The sequence below is a fragment of the Chenopodium album genome, chromosome 8 (genome assembly GCF_948465745.1).
Source record: "Chenopodium album chromosome 8, dcCheAlbu1.1, whole genome shotgun sequence".
Classification (NCBI taxonomy): domain Eukaryota; kingdom Viridiplantae; phylum Streptophyta; class Magnoliopsida; order Caryophyllales; family Amaranthaceae; genus Chenopodium; species Chenopodium album.
Genome location: NC_137841.1, coordinates 152,288 through 173,743, shown reverse-complemented (window position 1 = coordinate 173,743; position 21,456 = coordinate 152,288). Strand labels below are relative to the sequence as shown.

General features: G+C 36.3%; 2 protein-coding genes and 1 pseudogene across 2 annotated transcripts; 1 reads left to right on the top strand and 2 right to left on the bottom strand.

The window, feature by feature from the left end:
- The first annotated feature begins 1,839 nt into the window (after positions 1–1,839).
- On the top strand, positions 1,840–2,916 carry LOC145557228 (18S ribosomal RNA; annotated as a pseudogene).
- Positions 2,917–4,471: 1,555 nt separating this feature from the next.
- LOC145641477 (putative voltage-gated potassium channel subunit beta) lies at positions 4,472–6,621 on the bottom strand. Its single transcript, XM_081692287.1, has 3 exons — positions 5,655–6,621; positions 5,353–5,517; positions 4,472–4,878 (listed from the first exon to the last, which is right to left on the bottom strand). Exons 1-3 carry the CDS (start codon positions 6,360–6,362, stop codon positions 4,765–4,767), a joined length of 987 nt encoding a protein of 328 aa, XP_081548413.1. The 5' UTR covers positions 6,363–6,621; the 3' UTR covers positions 4,472–4,764.
- A 2,163-nt stretch (positions 6,622–8,784) lies between these two features.
- On the bottom strand, positions 8,785–15,368 carry LOC145641476 (ARF guanine-nucleotide exchange factor GNOM-like). The gene is made up of 3 exons (XM_081692286.1): positions 15,166–15,368; positions 14,047–14,833; positions 8,785–12,915 (listed from the first exon to the last, which is right to left on the bottom strand). Exons 2-3 carry the CDS (start codon positions 14,722–14,724, stop codon positions 9,274–9,276), a joined length of 4,320 nt encoding a protein of 1,439 aa, XP_081548412.1. The 5' UTR covers positions 14,725–14,833; positions 15,166–15,368; the 3' UTR covers positions 8,785–9,273.
- Positions 15,369–21,456: the final 6,088 nt, after the last annotated feature.

The window sequence follows — 21,456 nt, the reverse complement described above, 5'->3', positions numbered from 1 at the left end:
AATAAACATCCAACGACCACGGGCGCGACTCCGTGACCGTAGTTAGTATGAGATCTCACCTAACTCCTAGTTTTGAAAAATATTTGAAATAAGAGACTCGTAGATCAGACGGCCTCGAGAAAAGTACACTGCTAATACCCCATGTATCCCAACCCCTGATTGTCATTACTCCAGAAGTGCACCAATACAGAGTTTTATTGCTCATCCATCTTGCACTTTACGTGATTTACAGGTTTAGACTTGGTGATGACTCATATGCATAACAATACAATCAATCTAATATCAATTCAATCAAGTAAAACAACTTTTCAATTTCAATTCTTGATTTATTAGTGGCAAGCAACATTTATTATTTATTCCTTTACTACCTCGGTGTATAAACACCTTGAGTGCATAAGGCACCCCAAAACCTTAACCTCGTCTTAGAAGACTTAAATTCTTCCTTTACTCATCCTGCTTGCATAATCATGAATGAGTAATAAATTAATCATTACACCAATCATATACCTTTGCCTCTAAGCGCACCTTGCATAATTAGAGCACAAATAATACTTGCAATATAAAATAGTGCACGTCATACGAAATTCACAATGTATAACCAAACAATTTAACTCAGTCATCCCTATACATGATACTAAGTTCTCGATCCGTCGTCTTTAAACATGCACCTAAAAGAAAGGTTTCGTAACTTGTACGTACCTTGAGCAAACGAATTGGTATGCCACTTTACTAACTAGAAATCACCTTCAATAAACTCCTCTCCTAAGCCAAATAATAACATCTCAATCAACACCCAATCAATCAAATTTACAGCAATACTAACTTACTTTAAAACCTTCAAAATCCAAATCAAACAACACTTTAAAACCTTCTCTTTAGTTAAAATTAAAGGCTTATATATAGTTCTTTAAATTTTCTTCATAAAAACCTTAAAATACACTCTTATACATGAAATTACAGCAAGTTCAAAGTCTAATAAAAAACTGAAAATTATATAAAAACCCCTAAAAATCTCCCTTTTTAATGGGTGATTAAACCCTCTTTATAAAACATCAAAAGTAGTGCTTAGAAACTATTTCCAAGAATTAAAACTTCAATAAAAACATATATTTATGCTTAATTAACTTTAAACATAATTAATTTTATTAATCAAACTCAAGGATAATATTTTAAGTATAAAAAAACTTTGTTAAAATCAAAAACTGCCCGAAAATCATATTTAGAGGCTGAATTTGGCCACGAAAGGGTAGTGCTCTGTACCAAAGGTAGAGATTCTTTCTTAAAACGTTGTTTCCACATGGAAAACATTAATTTTTCATCAAAATCGGATGAGTTCAGAATCTGATCGGGATTAAAACGGGATTAATATTAACGAACGAAAATCTAAAAATTAAAACACGAATCTATGTGTTCAAAATAATCTGGAATTAAGTTAAACTAATCAGTAGTTATAATCACCAAAATTCCAAAACATCATTACTATAAAAGCCCTAAATCAATTGTTCATAAAAACCCTAAAATCATGATTTTCAATAAATTGAAACCCTAGGTTTATAATTCATAAAATATGAAATTTATAACATAAATATAATCTGAAATTTATAATCTTTATACCATTAAAATATAATTTGATACTAAAAATATAATCTTTATACTAAAATCAAAACCCAAAACAATTAAATTAACATTAAGCAAAATAATGAAACAAAGGAGGATGAAAATAAGACTAACCTTTTTGTGTGGGAAATTTTTGGAGATTCATGGGGTATTTATAAGAGAGAATTATTGTAGGGTAAAAAGAAAGATTGGGCCTCATAAAAATAATGGGTCGATTAAGTAAACAAATGGGTTAGGCTTGTGTGATTGGACATAAATTGTAGAATAAAGGTGCATAAAATAATTTGTTCAAATAATTTTAGACCCAGGTTAATAATTTGAAACTTTTGAAATTAAATTATGAAAAATAACAAATAAATATTATAAATAAAATAAATTTTCATTTATAAAATATATTAATGTACGGGGGATTACACCTACGCTCTGTATACATTAGCATGGGATAACATTATAGGATTCCGATTCTATTGTGTTGGCCTTCGAGTTCGGAGTAATGATTAACAGGGACAGTCGGGGGCATCCGTATTTCATTGTCAGAGGTGAAATTCTTGGATTTATGAAAGACGAACAACTGCAAAAGCGTTTGCCAAGGATGTTTTCATTAATCAAGAACGAAAGTTAGGGGCTCAAAGACGATCAGATACTGTCCTAGTCCCAACCATAAACGATGTCGACCAGGGATCGGCGGATGTTACTTTTAGCACGTCGCCGACACCTTATGAGAAATCAAAGTTATTGGGATCCGAGGGGAGTATGGTCGCAAGGCTGAAACTTAAAGGAATTGTTAGAAGGGCACCACCAGGAGTGGAGCCTGCGGCTTAATTTCACTCAACACGGGGAAACTTACTAGGTCCAGACATAGTAAGAATTGACAAACTGAGAGCTCCATCTTGATTCTATCGATGGTGTTGCATGGCCGTTCTTAGTTGGTGGAGCGATTTGTCTGGTTAATTCTATTAACGAACGAGACCTCAGCCTGCTAACTAGCTATGCGGAGGTATACCTTCGCAGCTAACTTCTTAGAGGGACTATGACCTTTTAGGCCAAAGAAGTTTGAGGCAATAACAGGTCTGTGATGCCCTTGGATGTTCTGGGCCACACGCACGCTACACTGATGTATTCAACGAGTCTATAGCCTTAACCGACAAGTCCGGGTAATCTTTGAAATTTCATCGTGATGGTGATAGATCATTGCAATTGTTGGTCTTCAACGAGGAATTCCTAGTAAGCGGGAGTCATTAAATGTAGCGATATCTCGGCTCTTGGCAACGGATATCTCGGCTCTCGCATCGATGAAGAACGTAGCGAAATGCTATACTTAGTGTGAATTGCAGAATCCCGTGAACCATCGAGTCTTTGAACGTATGTTGCGCTCGAAGACTTTAGGTCGAGGGTAAGCCTGCCTGGGCGTAACGCATCGCGTCTCCCCCCTACCCACCCACCTTGAGTGGGAGGGGCGGAGGATGATGGCCTCCCATGCCTCACCGGTGTGGATGGCCTAAATACGGAGCCCCCGGTTACGAAGTGCTGCGGCATGGGTGGAATACAAGGCCTAGCTTAGGATGCATCTTAGTCGGCACTTTGTAGCTTTTAAGGACTCACAGGACCCTAAGTTTGTTTGCCCTTTTGAGCGGCAAAACCATTGCGACCCCAGGTCAGGCGGGGCTACCTGCTGAGTTTAAGCATATCAATAAGCGGAGGAACAGAAACTTACAAGGATTCCCCTAGTAACGGCGAGCGAACTGGGAACAATCCAGCTTTAAATTCGGGGGGCTTCGTCATCCGAATTGTAGTTTGAAGAAGCGTCCTTTGCGGCGGACCGGGCCCAAGTCCTCTGGAAAGGGGCAGCCAGAGAGGGTGAGAACCCTGTCGTGCCTGGACCCTGTCGCACCACGAGGCGCTGTCCTAGCTAGCTAACGGCCTTCAGAATGTATAATTCGTCTCTCTTTTATTTCATATTTCTTAGAAATAGATTTTTTGATTTTTTTTTTAATTGCAAGGCATCATTATGAGTTTAATATACACAAGTCAAAGAAAATCCCCATCCCTCTCCTCCTTTTTCATACTAATAAAGTAATAAGTGATACTCAAAACCACTATTTGCGTTATTTCTAACAAGTATCAAGAATAAAGTCTAAACCTCTGATGGGCATTCTTTAGTCATATGGGTTTGAACCTTTTGAAAACATTGTATTAGTTTCACTTCCTACTCTGGCGCACAGGAGAACAATCCTACAAAATAAATAAATAATAAACCTTCTTTCCTTAAGTTTCACCCCTCTCTTATTCTAAGAAACCTAAAATTATTGTGAAATTGCTTGAAGCTAAAAAAATTGACACTTATATGAACGTAGCAACTACGTATGAGTGACTGAGAGTTGTTAAAATAAATGATAGAGAATATCCATACAATATTCTTATTCTAGGTATATATTTTGTATAAAATTATCTTTGATATATGTACATACCTTATAATTACCTAATATGATTAGGTTTTAATCCCACCGGCGGGATTCACAAACAATTAAACAAAACACACCTTTTTTTTTTTTTTTTTTTTTTTTTTAATATAAACTCCTCTTTATTAGAGTGATTTCTATTGATCAATATTTATAGGCTTACAATGAGAAACCTAATCAGGTAACTATAAGATATATCAAAAATAATTTTATACAAAATATATCCTAAACTTATAATGAGAATATTCTATGAATATTCTCTATTAATAAAAACATAGAGCAATATCTGGACTTAAAAAATTGCTTTCTATCTGATTTCCATGATTACTCAAATATTCATGGAGATTCATCAATGCATGAATTTGATAGCAAATAACAAGGTTGTATCACAACAATGAATCACAACAAGACTAACATACACAACTCAGGAGCATGTTTTGGCCTCAAGCCTCAACATTTTATAGTTACTACGCACCAACGGCAAACAAGTTGATCCCAACGTAGCATTTAATGAAATTCATAGCAAACCAAAGCAAAATAGGTATCAAATCAGATATGTAAAAATAGGTACAAACTAAGTGATACCAATCGAAGTTCTAGGTAAAAATGCTATAGAATCACGAAAGAAATAGGTAATGGAGCGATCATCCAAAAGCTCAACCATAAAAAGCACAGTTTGCATCCGCATTCATCTGTAGGCTTCTGGACGCTTAGGCTTGCTTTGAACAATGGCCTCAATTTTCTCCATTACTGGAGCTGTAAGCATAGGAATTACACTGATAGCTTTCATATTTTCTTCAACCTGCAACGGCAAAATTCAATATACAGTACTAAAAATAAAATTTATGTTGATTGCTAGAGTAGAGTGGCAAGCTTAGAAAGTAAGGAATTTCATACTAGTGTAAGAAATTAACAGTTACACATTAAAAGCATCGCACATTAGCACATACTCTTACTGGTAAAATTAATTTACTAATGTGTTTTTTGTCACCTTTAGTATAGCATAAAGCAATCAATCAATCTTTATATAGCATAAAAGCATAGATTGAAAAAACCGCATAACATTTGCTGCCTACCCTGAAAATATGATGCCTTGCATGTTTTAGATGAATTGAAGACAATAATTTTGAATTCTGATCTACTGTGTGTTTTTAAAAACTAGCAGTAAAAAAATTCCATCATATAATTGGTTCACCATTGATAATGAGAGCAAGGAAAAGAAGTAAACAAATGTAGAGGCTACAGAGAGATGTCCACAAACAATAAGAAGGCTTACCTGGTATTCTTTGGTTGCACCAGTAATAACTGACGAGACATTAGGATTTGCAGCACACCAAGCAATGGCTAATTGAGGTAAGGTTACACCTAATTCATCTGCAATTGGTTTTAGTCCGTTGACTTTTTTGAGGACATCGTCAACCAAGGACCTGCTTGCTAGATTCTACCATCAAATAAATACAAGGAAGAAAGCATAAATAAGCTATTCAGAAATATCATTTAAACAGATGGTAGAATGATAAGATAAATAAAATCGCAATGACTGAAATTATGAAATAAAAATGCTGAATTGGGGGATACCTTGTAATTATCGAGGGCGAAACGACTATCAGGAGGAATGGTACCCTTGTTATATTTACCAGTGAGAACACCGGAAGCAAGGGGACTCCAGGTGGTGAGACCAATACCATAGTTGGAATACAAAGGAAGATACTCAGACTCAACCTTATGCCTGGAAAGAAGATTGTACTCAGGCTGCTCAACAACAGGGCCAATCAAATCAAGACGATGAGCAACAGACCAAGCCTCGGTGATCTGTTGAGAAGACCACTCACTGGTACCCCAGTAAAAAGCATAACCCTTATCAATAACATAATTCATAGCCCTAACAGTCTCTTCAATGGGTGTTGATGAATCTGGTCTGTGACAGTATATCAAATCAACATAATCCATATCAAGACGCTTCAGAGATGCTTTAGTACCTTCAATAATATGTTTCCGAGAAAGACCCTTGTCATTCGGTCCAGCTCCTCCCCAGAATATCTTAGTTGATATAACAAGGTCTGATCTTTTCCAACCGAGCTCTCTGATTGCCTGACCCATAATCTCCTCCGCTCTTCCATTGGCGTACACCTCGGCGTTGTCGAAGAAGTTTACGCCGTGATCGCGGCAGCACTGGAGGAGTGACTTGGCTTCCTTCACATCCAGTTGGTTGCCGAAGCTAACCCATGCGCCGTACGACAGCTGGCTCACCTTCAAACCGGACCGCCCGAGGTTGTTGTACTGCATCCTCAAATATCTGGGTATGTATGGATTGGATGTAAAAATGTAAAATGAATGTCAATCTCTTTCTCCAGCAGAAGTCAAGTGTCCAGATAGAACCCCAGATGCCAGATCTGATCTATGCGATCTGTAATCTGGATAGTTTCGTATGATAAGATTCCTTTGCTTTTATCGATTCACACACCTGCCTCTCTTTTCTGCGACCACCACATGTCCCATTTTTCACCTTCCTAAAATACACCACTCAAACCGTGTTTTTTTTTTTTTTTTTTTGGGTAGCACCGTCCAGTTATTATCAAATCCGATTTTAAAAACGGGTAAGGAGATAACTTGAATTTTCAATGAAAAACTAGGGTCTAGAATTTATGTTGCCCGTATGATTAGCAACGACAAAAGTCGTAGTATAGATTATGTATTTTTGGCAATGACAAGGATCGTTGTCGTTGCTATAAATTTAAGGGATTATTAACAACAATAATTGCCGTTGCTTAGGTAAAAGTTAGATTGATCTGGAACAAATAGAATGTTGGATTTTTAAGGGAAAATATGCAAAGGTTGAATTTTTAATTTTCTTTTTTCCTTATAAATAGTACATGACTAATTATTCTCAATAGCTGGTTCCTACAGGCGCCTGTACAGTGCAACGTACAGTCGTTTTGTAGGAAAGAACATGATATATAAAAGTAATAAACATATAGTTATAGTGAAAAGAACATACTATTAAAATGTAATGAACATATACCTAAAGTAAAAATAACATACTATTAAAATGTAATGAACATATACCTAGAGTGAAAAGAACATATTTGCACCAAAAAAATACATAAAAAGAACATAGGTTTATGTTCATTGATTAGTCAGTGTAATGTACTTTATTTGCAACATAAAGATCATTGCTTAATGTGAAATGTTTATTAAATTTTGTCTTCAAATTAGGGTGGTTATATATAGATAAAGTTTATTATATAATATTATCATGTTCTTTATTAATATTGCAGATGTTCTTTAGATATGAAAAAAATATATAAAATTGAATGTTCGTTACAAAACAACTATATGTTATTTACAAAATAAGTGTATGCTCTTTACAAAATAATTACATGTTCTTTTTGCATTTTTTGGCTGTACCAAGCAAGGTACAGCCGCCTACACCTTAAAATTTTCAAATTATTCTAACTATTGCTAATTACAAACTACTATTGCTAAGGTTGGATTCATACGGATTGTGCTGCTGTCCTGTCTTTCCTCTCATCGTTTTTAAAAACGGATTCGAACTTGCGAGACGTAGTTCGTTCCCTTTTGGTATGTCAGATTCGGAAAGTTCCTTGGGGTTGGGTTTCACCAGCTCACTGTTTAGCTGGGTGTGCTCGTCGTAGGCAATTGTTATATTTTCAGTTTTAGCTTTCTTTCTTAGCTCTTTGTCAAAAAAAAAAAAAAAAGAAAAAACTATACTGACAACAAAAAACTTATAAAAATCATAATAATTTTGAAAACTGACAACAAAAAAGTGAAAACACCTCTTTTTTGTTTTACGTTTTTGGTTTTTAATTTTCAAAAAAAAGGAAACTGAAAACCAAAATTGATGCCAAACAAACCCTAAGAAAATCATTTTGCATAAAAACATTTTACATCAAATTAAACACACCGTAAATTTAAAAATTATGCATATAATACCTCCTCACCATAGATAGCTACAACGCCCTTCACTATATTTTCCATTACAAATATCTTTAGATCTTATCTATGGTGAGGAGGTATCATAGGTGGAACTATCAAGTATATTAGTTGCAATAAGATCAAAAAAATTTCCATTACAATAATCCTTCAATAAAAGCAAAGGTGAGCTATAAATACTAACACTAAAAAATTGTTTGTGCAATTTTGTTAAATTGGGCCCTATAATCATTTTTTGAAGGATATAAAAAATCTGTATAATTTTTATAAACAAAAATATTTTACTATATAATAAATTTTATGATAAAATTCAAGATTAGATAATTGATTAACAAGTTTTCTCCTCATTTTGCATAACCAAATTTCAAAAATTAAATTTGGACCCCTTTTATAAGTAGTTCAACTTAGGAGCCTTTATGATTGACCACCCAACACATGCCCAAAACTTCCCCTGCATAAAGGACTGGAATATGTACTAGTAAATAACACGGGGTATAAAGTTAAAAATTTAAAATAATAAACAAAGATATATCAAAAATAAAATAGAGTAAAAGGTAGTCAAAATTTCTAACTCACCTCAACAAAAAGTAAATCGAACTTTTGAAAACAAATAAAGTAGTTGGAGTACTTCCTAAAATTTCAAGGCTCATAGAATGTTAAGAAAAAATCACTATTGAACTTTGACCTACGTGCAACATGAACGAGTAAACAAATAAAGTAGTTAAAGTACTTTGTAAATTTCAGGCTCATAGAATGGAAAGAAAAAATCACCTGAACTATGTGCAATATTAACCCCATAAACAATCATCCATACAACTTTATGATTTTGCAAAGAGACAAGTATTTGACATAAAGGAAGTAGTTTACTATCCTTGATTGCCTGTGATCTGTGGAGGATAAGCCTGCACGGAAATTGCAGTGCCTGCCTATAACTCCTATATATACACAGTAAGTATAATTGAGAAAATGAACAATTAAATGAATACTAACAAGATTAAAATTTACCAAAAATAGAAGTGACTGGACCTTTAGATCCATCTTTGTATCTGTACTACCAACTTCAAATCTTAGTATTTTGACCATAATTGAGGTGATTTAATGGAGCTCACCAGTTCGACAATTCAGCACAAAAGAGCATCTTGAACAATGTTTCCGTATCTTCTCTACGATTGAGTATCAATAAGAACTGGTAGCCCCCAAAAACTCATTGTCAGGCCATGCCATGTGAGAGTATGTCCTCGTATCAACCTTCTAAAGCCACAGGATTGCTTGGGGTAGAAACTACACAAGCAGAAGCCTGGATTGCTTCTTTCTTAATCTGATTATGCTGCCCTCTATCCAAATCTGCATCTGAAAACACTTCAGCTTGCAAGGATGGTGCAATTTTATTCACATGTGACCATGTTATTTCCCATAAGCTATCTCCACCAGATCCAGTCCCTGGTATAAGCACTCCCCGTGTCTTCATTATAAGCAGAGAGTTTTTGAGAAGCTCGGGAACTAGTTCCTGAAGTTTCTCACTCTTCTTCCCTCTAATTTTGACCATCATATAAGTTTCCATCTGGCTTAAAACAGTAATCCACAGATCGCAGAATGTTGGTAATTGCATAACTTCATTAAATGATAGTAAGAACACTTTAGATAGGAGCTTGATGGCAACTACTAGCATGGCTTCAATGTTTCTGTACATTTTTGAAGACTGCCCAAGTGCAATTTCAAGAACGTCAGTAAGTAGTGGAAACATGACTACTTCAAAACACTGCAACCACACATTGTGTGAAAGATGAATATCTTGTGCTCCACTCAAGCATTTTTGGAGAGATAAAAGGGCATGATTCCGAACTGCTTCTCGGTCATCCAAACAAAGCTTTTTTAATCCTTGCACAAGTCTAAACCACATCTCACCAATATCCTGAAAGAGCACAGCAGCATCATCCTCATTTGTAACTTCCTGGCTCTCAAGTGCCCACCTAACCAGGCAAGTCAATGATCCTGACATCAGATCCAGTGCATGAACAGATCGCTCCACTTCACCCACACGAGACTCTGCAAATTGCCTTGCTCCATCAACGCAAAGAACAAAGTTTGAAGGCAAGAGGTGGGCTCCCTCACTCATTATGAACGACAGTGTTTCAAATCCAGCTTCAGAAGCCTCTGGGTGCCGTGCTGTAATTGCAAGAAGAGATAGGATTATACGCCAACCCATTTGTGATCTAATGCGATTGGCATTTGTCTTCACAAGTTGTCCAACTTCCTGTGTAATTTGTTCACAGTAAGCATCAGCAACTCGAGCATCAAGCTTCAGAACTAACTGCAGTGACCTTAACAGTTCATCAACTAGATCTTCTTTATAAGGGAGTAAGCGTTGACAAATCCTCAGGAGCCCAAAAACAGCCTTTTCCACCAAAGCACATGGAGCCATAGTTGATTGAACAATATTAGAAATGTGCTCGTACACAGACTTCCATAGCAGTGAGATCCTATCCCGGTTGTTCAGAGTAACAGCAATCAATAAATCGAGACAAAAAGTTGCATTCGCTTCATCCTCAGGATAGCCACTTTCTGTCTGTATTTTCTCTGCTGCAACAATTGCACATACCAGATGCATCAAGGAATCAGCTTGCAAAAATTTGCTCTCAGTAAATATATTGTTGATTTGACACTTCTGAACTATCTCTTTGGTGCACTGTTGAGCAGCAAGATCTTCTTCAGAGGGCTGTGATATTGGCTCCTCAGTCTCAAAAGATAGGAGTTGACTGAAGCGACCCATCAGCCCAGAAGGTTTCTTGGGAGCAACACTTGTTTGTATGTGGGGTGAAGAAGATGAATTTGCAAGAGACTTTACATGTCCAGGGGTAGCAGAGAACACAGGTTCGTCTGCAGCATCACAGACGGCAAAAGCAGAAAGAAAGCCAAACTCATAAAATCGCAATATGCAGTTCAGTATGTTTTGCCAGCCTGTTCGAATACAGTCACCATAACTATTTGCAATATTAAATACTGCAATTGTTGACATCCTAGCCCTTGTGTCATTACTATACGCCAACAGAAACTCCTCTAAATATGAAGGATTCAAGAGAGTTGTGAACTTGCAAAGAGAGATGACTATATCATCAAGCACAGAATCAAGATGTAGATATGCTGCAATCTTAGCAGCAGCTAAGAAGCCATCGGTGCAAAGTTGGTAAACATCCTCATCCTCTGCATGATCAAATACGACAGAGATAGCAGCAACAGTTGGGCCTGCTACTATAGCAAACATATCGTCATCAAGATACGGCTTATAAGCTGCTGCAATGTACGGGGATGTATTTTGGGACTTCTGCATCAGATCAATCCAATGGCACTGTCTCATTTCACAAGAACCAGAGCCTTGCTCTGGAGTAATTCGTATCTCATCCTTACAGATTGATCTGTACAGCTCAGACAGTAGTTCTCGAGGGAGATCATTACCACCATTAATATGCCTATTATTTCGTATAAAATCCTCCTCTGTCATCTTCTTTTTCACCTGCGAATTGTGCTGATCAGTATTCAGCAATATAATTGAATAAGAAAGCAGAAGTGCAGCATCCTTGTTTGCTAAGATATGTGGTGACTGCTCATAGTATCTTGCTGAGAACGCCTCCAGCACTCTCTGTATCTTTTGCGCCTCTCCAGGGAGTCTGAATGTTTCCAAAAAGATCCGCAAAGCAGTATCCATACTCATTCCCTTAAAATCAAAAGTCTGAGCAAACTCATTAAGGACCTGGATACAAAATTCCTCATGATTTCCCAGAAAATCTCCAACAATATTCTTATCTAACCCAGAAGTATATCTTAGAAAACAAGCAACACTTTGAGCATCAAGTTTCCCAGGTAGCAAATGCGTACTTTGAAGAAACTCCAACCCTTTCTTAGGGTCACGATTGAAATGATCAGCACCAGCCATCAACCGCCGCTTGATATACTTCATTTGGCGAAGAAATGGCACCCAGTGACAGGGTTCGTCATAACCATCACACTTGAACAACCAAAATGGTTTATACTCCTCAACTGTGATGCCAGTGTTACCCAGGCCAACATGTTCAACACCAGCCCTCTCAGCCATCCCCTGGATCACTGCAATCAAGCCTTCCAAAGCAAGGATATGCATTGTGGAGAGAGGAGTATTCACTGGAAATGCACTTTTTGACAGCAAATTAATCAACTCTTCAAATACATTTTTAGAGGAAAGATCACAATCAAAGTTAGCATACATCTCCATAATAAATGTTTTCTGCCTACAAAAATCAACAAGGGCCTCCATTGCAACCTCCTGCTGCTGATATGAAGCTCCGTATCTACTCTGTGCAAGTCTCAAAATCACAGAAGAAAAAAAAGCCTCCAACTGTAGTTTCAACTTAGTGCGCAAGTGCTGATACAGATTAAGAACAATGCTACAAACCATAGAAAGAATGAGTGGACTCATAGACATGCCAAATTGCATCAGGTGGCAGAATAGATTATCTTGAATCAAGTTTAGTAAACTCGGGTGCCTCTGGAATGAAGCTCCACCCAGCTCGATGGCTGAATTAATCAAGCTCAAGGCAAAAAAGGGTACATCTTCATCAAAAGCCAAAGAGTTGGATTTCCGACTCATATCTGCATGCTCTATAATGTTCAACAAAGAGCACAAAAACTGAAGTATCTCAACCATACATGGGACTCCAAATTGCTGATTCTGGAGATGTGAATCATATTGCACTGCATCCATGGTTGCGGTTCCATTGGTTAGACCATCAACCAAGGGAGTAGAAGAATTGGAAATAGAACATGTCACAGACAGTCTACTGTATTTTGGAGAGTTATCATTAGAATCAGGATGTGGACTACCAAGAATTGGATCATGGTTAACCTGCTGGATCTGCACAATGTTAAAAAATAAAAAAAAATATATCATATACTTTTTGTTTAAACGTAGGAAGTTGAAATGCTCCCCTAGAATACAGAATTTAAACAAGTTCAAGACTCAAGAGCAACAGGAACATAAGGTAACAATCAACAACTGGTAAGGATCTCTCTCTCTCTCTCTCTCTCAGGCGACATTGTGGATGTGGTAGACGGTAGATGGTAGATCATTACATTTTACAACTAAGAACTTGTTGATTACAGCCACAAAATTTGGATCAGATCTTATTTACCTATCAACTCTGCCTACCAATCTCCCTAGCTATATCTAACATAAAATTTCCACAAGGCTAACAGTCACAGTTGACATTAGAGCAAAACAAGTGCACATTGCACAAGGCCAGCAAATTATATCAGCGCCATTGATCTTAAAATACATGTAAACTAGTATTAAGCATTTTATTATTTTGTACACATATCTAAATCAAATGAAGATGCTTAGATGTTTGCTCAAGAGTGGAGTATTTCCAAAAAAAATTTGGCAGAGCCAAAGAACACCACATGACATGGCTATGAAAGGCTTAACACCTCATGAAGCTTGATATGGGCATAAGCCATGAGTCAATCATCTTAGTGTATAAAAGCTCTATTTTAACTTTCAAGATCAGAAACAAAAACAAGCTAAAATACTCAAACTTTGGGATTACTATTCTGTTAAAGCACTCTAAACCCTCCAGTAACTTATACTGTATACTAATTAAAATAGTCTTCGGTGAAGGATATACAATAATGTACACAGCCAAAGTGAATACAGATTCAGAAGAAAAGGGGTGTAGTTAATGTAAAGAGGGGAAAATTACCACTTACACTAATTTCAACATGGTAAAAGAAATAATATCTATTGCTAAACATAATGATATGAAGCAACTACGGTCAAAAATTTCTTTCATAAGGAGAGATTTCTGGAGGAAAAATTATGTCCAAGCCTTTAGAAGTGTTCCACTTTTGCCAAACAGAATGATATGAAGCAACTACAGCCATTTATTACTTACATATGGTGAGGTTTCTCAATATAAAATGTGTAGGCCTTTTGAAGTGATTTAAAAGAACATCTAAGTGGAAGAAAGGAGTTAGAAATGTTCAATACCTGATGATTAATCAAGCTTCCCTCACTATCCAGCTCATGACATACGCTGTCAAGTTCTGGAAGGCGTGCAAAAATTGAGCGGACAAGTTCATGCATTGAGTGACGAGCAATACGCTGCAATAACTCACTCTTGGCGCCCGTTTGCTGAACAACCCGAAAACAGGTTTCGACTATGTTGCAAACATGGTGATTACTCAATGCAACTGAAGCTTTACATTTTGTGCAAGCTAAAAGAACCTGAAGAATCTTCATGAGTACAACTTCTTCAGACGCTGGATCGGTAACCTCAAAATGACAGCTAGTGACTGCATCAACAATGAAATGCATTGTATCTTGGACATTAACGGTATCCATATCAAAAAAATCGAGCGTTAAGATTTTATAAACAGACGACAAAGCAACACTAGTAATAGGAGCGCCAGTTTCTTCAGACTGAATGACATCCAGGAAAGGGCGGAGATAGATGACAGGATCGATGTTGTGCCAGTGATCACGCCATGTGAACAATTTCTTTCGGAGTAGCTTAAGAGAGTGAATGAGAGAGTGCTCCTGTTGATCATCAGCAGAAGTAAAACGAGTACCCCATCTGACATTTCTTCTCATAACAGCCAATACAGCACCAATTTCGGTGTTGAGCATACACGACAACGAAGCAGGTTGCAGCTCCAGACAAGTCATGATTAGTAATGGAGACTTGAAGCCGTATCTGTATGTATGTCTGTATGTATTGTACTGTATGGGGGTTTAAAAGGCACAATCCGATTTCAGCATAGCAAAATCATCATGGCTGGTACATGTACATGGAAAACAAGACAAACTAATTACAGAAAGGTTTATGAATTTGTATATTATCATTTAACAGGACAATTGTAAACACGATCTACATTCAAGGATCTAAGATTCAGAGTCTGAGATTGCAGAATTCAGTATTATGGAACTAAAAGCAACACCACAATTCAATATTCCAACTTGCAATTAATCAGCTAGGGCTACAATCAAATTAAAATATAGGCATCAGTAATCAACAAACTGCGAATTTGTTCAAATGCAATTTCACTACCTATCCAAATCTGATTTCATTAATATCAATCTCAAATTTCAAACAAACTTTTAAATTACCTGAATTCGATTTCTGGTAAACAAATCTTTTCTTCTAAATATTCGTATTTCGATTTGGGGATGACGGCACTTTTCAGATGCAGAAATCGGAACAAATTGCAAATGCGAAATGCCTCTCCTGTTTGCCTTGTGTTCTACTCGTATTACACTGCTAAACCACTTCAATTTTTCTTAATTATTGTACTACTACCTGCTTCCTTCCCCCCATTTTTATTTTATTTTATTTTTATTTATTTTATTTATTTTTATTTTTTCAAAAAATACATATATTTATACCCGTATTAATTTTGGGAACCTCCTTTTAAAGCAATATATATACCTATATTTATACCCGTATTTTATGTATATTTTTTTCATCAAATTTGTCAAAGGTAAATATCACCAATTGAATTAGTGCTTTTTAGTTTAATGAACAATTGATTCAATGTAAGTTATTAACTCAATTAGATTTTTTTTATTTTTTTATTTAAAATAAAAATAAAGATTTTCATTTTCAAATGAATTACTAGCTTTACATTAAATGAGAGGCCGAAATTTAATTAAATGTTTTACTCTTAACACGATTTTAAAATAAGAATTGAATTATAGACCAGTAAGCTGTCAGAACCTTCGGTCGGAGCGATAAAGTTGTTTTAACACGTACTGAAAGAAAATAACTTTCTCATTTTTCCTAACTAATTTCTAATGAAATTGAATATACAAATCCCGAAAGTGTATATTTAATTAAGAAATTTCAATTAAATTATATTATTAACTATTGTTAACAACTCGTAAAAAACTAATTAGCATAATATGTGTAGAAAACCCAAAATTTAAATGGAATACATTTTTAAAGCTATGTTAAATAGGGTAGCTTTAAAAGGGAAAAAAAATGACACCATCCTTGAATTTTAGAGAAAAAAAAAATTAAATAAAAAAGTACTCCGTAACACGTAGGCAATTATGACATCAGCGGTTGTTATTTTAGTATGTATATAGATTGATATTAATATAATTGACAATGGTAGATGTTGATCTTGACGGTAGATGAGAAATTATGTCAATAAACGGTGAAGTTAGAAAATTTTAACATCTTTTAGATTATCATGAAAATAAAGTTAATACGGCTTAATAAAATGTAAAATTGATCAAAAACAACATAATATAAAAAATCCTTGGCACAAATTTTTGTATGATTTTTTTAAAGTAAGACCTTTAATTCTGTTAATATCTAGATTTAGCGCCTAAAAATTGAGTTGGACTGAACTACACTAATTGGAGCTAAACTGAACTGAATTGATTAGAGCTGAATTGAACTGAGCTGAATTAAACTGTTTATGAGATAAGGAAATTAGGAACTGAAATGAATTGAACTGATTGGAGCTGAGCTGAGTTGAATTTAACTGAAACTAAGTCGAAGAGAACATACCCTTAAAATCTAATGTGGCTCCACTTTCTCACCAATATTCAATAATCGTTTCTCCTTATCCTACATGTTATTACGCCTATTCTCTTCTCTACTCATTAGAGAATTGCATATTATATGTGTCTATTGTAATACATTTTTAAAAATCTGAACAAATTCATAATACACAGATTACTAGTCTAGTTACCCTGTAAGATACTAAGGGACCATTTGGTTAGGGCTAATAATCAAAGGAAAAGGGAATGAACATGCCTAATTCCCTTTGTTGCTGTTTGTTTTATTTGTCAATTTTTTCACTCCCTTTACCCATTTTCATTTTTGAGTTCACCCAAAATTATTCTATATTGATTCCCCACCCCTGGTCTTTTCCATCCCCTTTCCTTATTTAGCCACCACTACACCAACATACTCACCACACTTTGGAATTTATTATATACACTTGGGTGTACCGTATATCCAACTAACCCAAAGTTAGTTTTTACTCTTCATTTAATGATGAAATGAAAAACAATCATCAAAATAAAAACAAAATACTCATGAGTGTACGGTGCACCCAAGTGTGTATATAACAATCCTTTCACGCTACCCTTATCGCCGCCCCTCCCCCATCCACAACCCCCAATTAGCCCTCCCTTTACTTAAAAACTATTGAGATTATCGTATATTAGGAAGATTTGATAAAATATTTCCATATATTTATCTCCTATATTTATGTTAATTCTTAAGATCCTACGATATTGACAGGGTAAATTCGTATCCCCTAATCAAAAGTAAATACCTAAGTCCTCTAACTAAAGTAGATACGGAAGTAGGGTCGATCTCCACAGGGAAACAAGTCTTTTTACTCCTAATTAATTATTATAATCTAAATTATCTAAGTAACCAATATTTATAATTGAGTATGAAACTAAACTACAAAGAATAGGAATAGGGAGAAAACAATATATAAAAGGATCTAGGGCATAGGTTCACCAATAAATAATACTCCAGGGTAAAACATAGTAATCAATCATTGACATTGCATAAATAACATGATTAACAGGCTCTCGCAATTTATTAATCAACATAGATCTAACAGGCTCTCGCAATTTACTAGATCTAAGTTCTTATTGAAAATAGCCTTTAATATCAAATTAACATCTGCTCGATTCATCAATTTAATATTGCTATACTTTTACAAGCCGCAATTGTAAAACATTAAAACAATTTAATAAGAAATTATCATGCAATACCAATAATCAATAATAGTCAATCATCAATGCATCAATTAACCAGATTGTAAAGGGCTCTCGCTACGTATTACAATCACACAATTAATTTACCGGTATTAAATCTCATCTCTCGAATCTTGACTTAACCATTTATAAATTAATTTGCCTATTGAAACTAGACCTAAACATTAATTCTCATCTCTCGATTCTTGAATCAATATTGTCAAACTCATGCATAAAAGATAGGCCTAATCTAGTCACAGAGCATTAAATCAATCAATAAGAAATTAATCTAGCATTGATAATCAACAACAATAATTTACCCCTTCATATTATTTATTAGATCCCCATAAACCCTAGAAATCAAACTACTCACAAATCATCATGACTAAACTAATCAAATAAATAAATAAAAGCATAATCAAGGGAGTAAATAAAATAACTGAAATTAAGGGGGAAGAAAATGTTACCAAAAAGTAATCTGGAATTAATGGAAGAATTAAGGACAAAAGTTTAGAGAAAGAATTCTAAGAGAATAATTAAGAGAGTAAAGAAAGAGTAAAGAGGAGAGGAAGAGAAGAAGAAGAAGTGATACTAAAATCGTATTACGGAGGAGTATTTATACTCCGTACAAAAATCCTAAGCTAAAACAAATTAAAACTACGTTAAACATCAACTAATAAAACACGCGCCCGATCGGGCGAGGCACTACCCGATCGGGCGCGCCTTTTTTGTTTCTAATAGCAATCTCGCGCCCGCCCGGGCGCGTCACCGGGCGCCAGCCTAAGCTTCTCCCGCCCGGCCGGGCGCGCCTCCGGGCGCCAGCCTCTTTAGCCGGGCGGCTTATTTGGGCCACTATTTGGACTTCGATTGGGCTCCAATTCTTCGGGCCAATCTGGGTTTCCTCTTTGGGTCTTAAATACTCGGTCCAAATGCCCCGGTATCACCTATACCGAGCCCTTAATCACCGGTTCGATGGCTCTAACCGGCCCTGGGCTATAAAATCTGGTCGTGTTTCTCCAATGCTCGTGATTGCTCCAAAATATCTCGGGAAAATACTCCAAAAGCATAAATCCCTGCAAAAGCCAACCAAATCTACGAAAACACTAGAAAACACCAATTAGTAATAAAAGTGGCTCTAAAGAGCCAAAAACACTACTAATTATGACCAAGGGACGGGGGTAAAATAATATATAAAATAGACACATCAGATATCTTTTGATACGAGGACTAGGTCTTTGTAACTCTAATTATTTTCTATTTCTCTTCAATTTATCATGGTATCAAGGGCGGGTTTGCTTTAAAATCAATTTTTTTTTAATCAATGATGGTTGGTGATGATGTTCCACCACCGCCACCACCGAATAAAATCGAGCCAAATTCACCATATTATCTTGGTCCTCAAGTTCGTCCCAGCGATTACATTACCCCCACTCGGCTTAAAGGAGATAACTATGACGAATGGGCGACGGATATACAGACAGCCTTGGAAGCTAGGATAAAATTTGAGTTCCTTGATGGAACGATCACTGAACCGCAGCCCCCCTGTACTAAGTCCGATTGGACTGCTCTCAATGCTATGCTAATTTCTTGGGTGTCTAACACCATCGATCCGGAGGTTAAGTCCTCTATTTCAAAATTCAGAGAAATTAACCCTTTTGGGATCATCTAAAGAATCGCTACGCTCAAACCAATGGGCCTCGTATCCAACAGCTCCGTTCATCTCTTGCCAAGTGCGAGCAGACCAAGTCGATGCTGGTCTCTGTTTACTACGGCAAATTACACGCAATTCGGCAGGAACTTGATCACCACGAGCCTTTAATTTCTTGTGCGTGTTGTTCTTCCTGTACATCAGGGCGTCTCCATGAACAAAGAAGAGAGCAATCGCGTCTCCATGATTTTCTAATGGGATTGTACTATGATTTTTAATTTATTCATCTCTTCGAACTAACATTTTGTCGCAGGATCCCTTGCCTAGTCTTTATAGGGCATATCAACTTGTGGTGCAGGACGAGCGTGTTCGTTCCGCTCGAAAGGAAGCCGAGCCTGCACCCACAGAGGCTATTGGTTTCGCTGTCAAAACTAGCCCAGGCAGTGGGCGTTAGGGGTGTCCGTTCGGTTTTCGGTTTGGATTTAGTCCAAATCCGATCCAATCCGAAATATAATTCGGTTTTCAATTTTCCAATCCATTCCGATCCGAATTTCTCTCTTGATCCAATTCGAATTAAAATTCGGTTATTTGGATCCGATCCAAAAATCCGAATTATAATACATTATTTTTTTAGCGCCTAATACAATTATAAAAATAAAGCTTTACTATAAATAAAAGTCTTCAAAATCATGATTAAAATACACAGTTCAACGTTAAGTCATTAATTAATTAATACAAAGTCTCTCTAATTTATTTTACGTAGTATTATGTATTTGAGCTAAACTTCAAAATATACATAATATACAAGCTTAATTTTACAATTCGGTTTTTGGTTTGGATTGGATCCAATTAGGGTCAATCCGATCCAATCCGAAAATCCGAATTTCAAAAAAATCTCAATCCGATCCGATCCGATTTAAAGTTCGGATCCGATCCGAATTGATAATTCGGTTTGGATTGGATTGGATTTCGGTTGTTATCCGAATTATGGACACCCCTAGTGGGCGTGGCATCTTTGATCAGACGTGTTCTCATTGCAAGAAGCCGAGGCACGATGTGTCTAGTTGTTGGTTCAAGTCTCCGTGTCCCCAATGCAACAAAAAGGGTCATGACCCTCGCCATTGCTATGAGGTTACGGGCTATCCTCTGGGTTGGAGTCCTAGGCCACGAGACAAAAGTGCAGGCCAAGGAAGAGGAGGGCCGAGAGCTAACGCTGCCGCAGCTGGGGGTGAGTCTCCTTCCTTAGTCTCGGCCTTCACAACGGAGCAATGGAAGGCTCTTTCGGGTTTTATTGGTAACAAATATATTCCTGAAAATCACCTTCATGGTAAGTTTGATGATTCTTGTTGGATTATTGATACCGGAGCGACTCATCACGTTACCGGAAATCATTCTTGGTTATTCAACACTTGTTATATTGAATGTCCCGTTGATTTGCCGAATGGTGAAAGCGTGCTTGCTACTTTGGAAGGATTGGTCAAATTATCCGATCAAATTACTATCACTGGAGTTCTTTTTGTGCCTCATCTTAATTGCAATTTAATTTCCGTTACTCAACTCAGTGATCAATTAAATGTTGTTGTCCAATTTAATTCTTATATGTGTGCTATACAGGACCGTCTGAAGCAATTGATTGGAACGGGAATTAGGCGAGATGAACTATATTATTTCTTTAGTAAACCGGATGTGGTGCAGCGTGTGTCTGTGGTTGAAGCAATGTCAGATTTGGAGCTTTGGCATAGAAGAAAGGGGCATCCTTCGGAGAAAGTAGTTAAGTTACTTCCGCATATTAGCAATAATAAAAGTAGTTTACATAAAGGTTTTGAAGTATGTTTTCGTGCTAAGCATCCTAGAGACACATTCCCTTTGAGTGAAAATAAGACATCTAGAATTTTTGAAAAAATACATTGTGATTTATGGGGTCCATGTCGACATGTTTCGTCGTGTGGGGCTCGTTATTTTTTTACCATCGTTGATGATTATTCAAGAGCTGTTTGGATTTATTTGTTGATTGATAAAACCGA

Bases quoted from the DNA above. Each gene is read 5' to 3' on its own strand.
- LOC145641477 (XM_081692287.1), bottom strand. From the start codon at position 6,362: ATGCAGTACAACAACCTCGGGCGGTCCGGTTTGAAGGTGAGCCAGCTG. The intron at 5,518-5,654 runs GTATCCCCCAAT...ATTTGATGGTAG, and splicing joins TCGCCCTCGATAATTACAAG to AATCTAGCAAGCAGGTCCTT. The intron at 4,879-5,352 runs GTAAGCCTTCTT...TTGCCGTTGCAG, and splicing joins GTGCAACCAAAGAATACCAG to GTTGAAGAAAATATGAAAGC.
- LOC145641476 (XM_081692286.1), bottom strand. From the start codon at position 14,724: ATGACTTGTCTGGAGCTGCAACCTGCTTCGTTGTCGTGTATGCTCAAC. The intron at 12,916-14,046 runs GTATTGAACATT...AACATTGTGCAG, and splicing joins GAAGCTTGATTAATCATCAG to ATCCAGCAGGTTAACCATGA.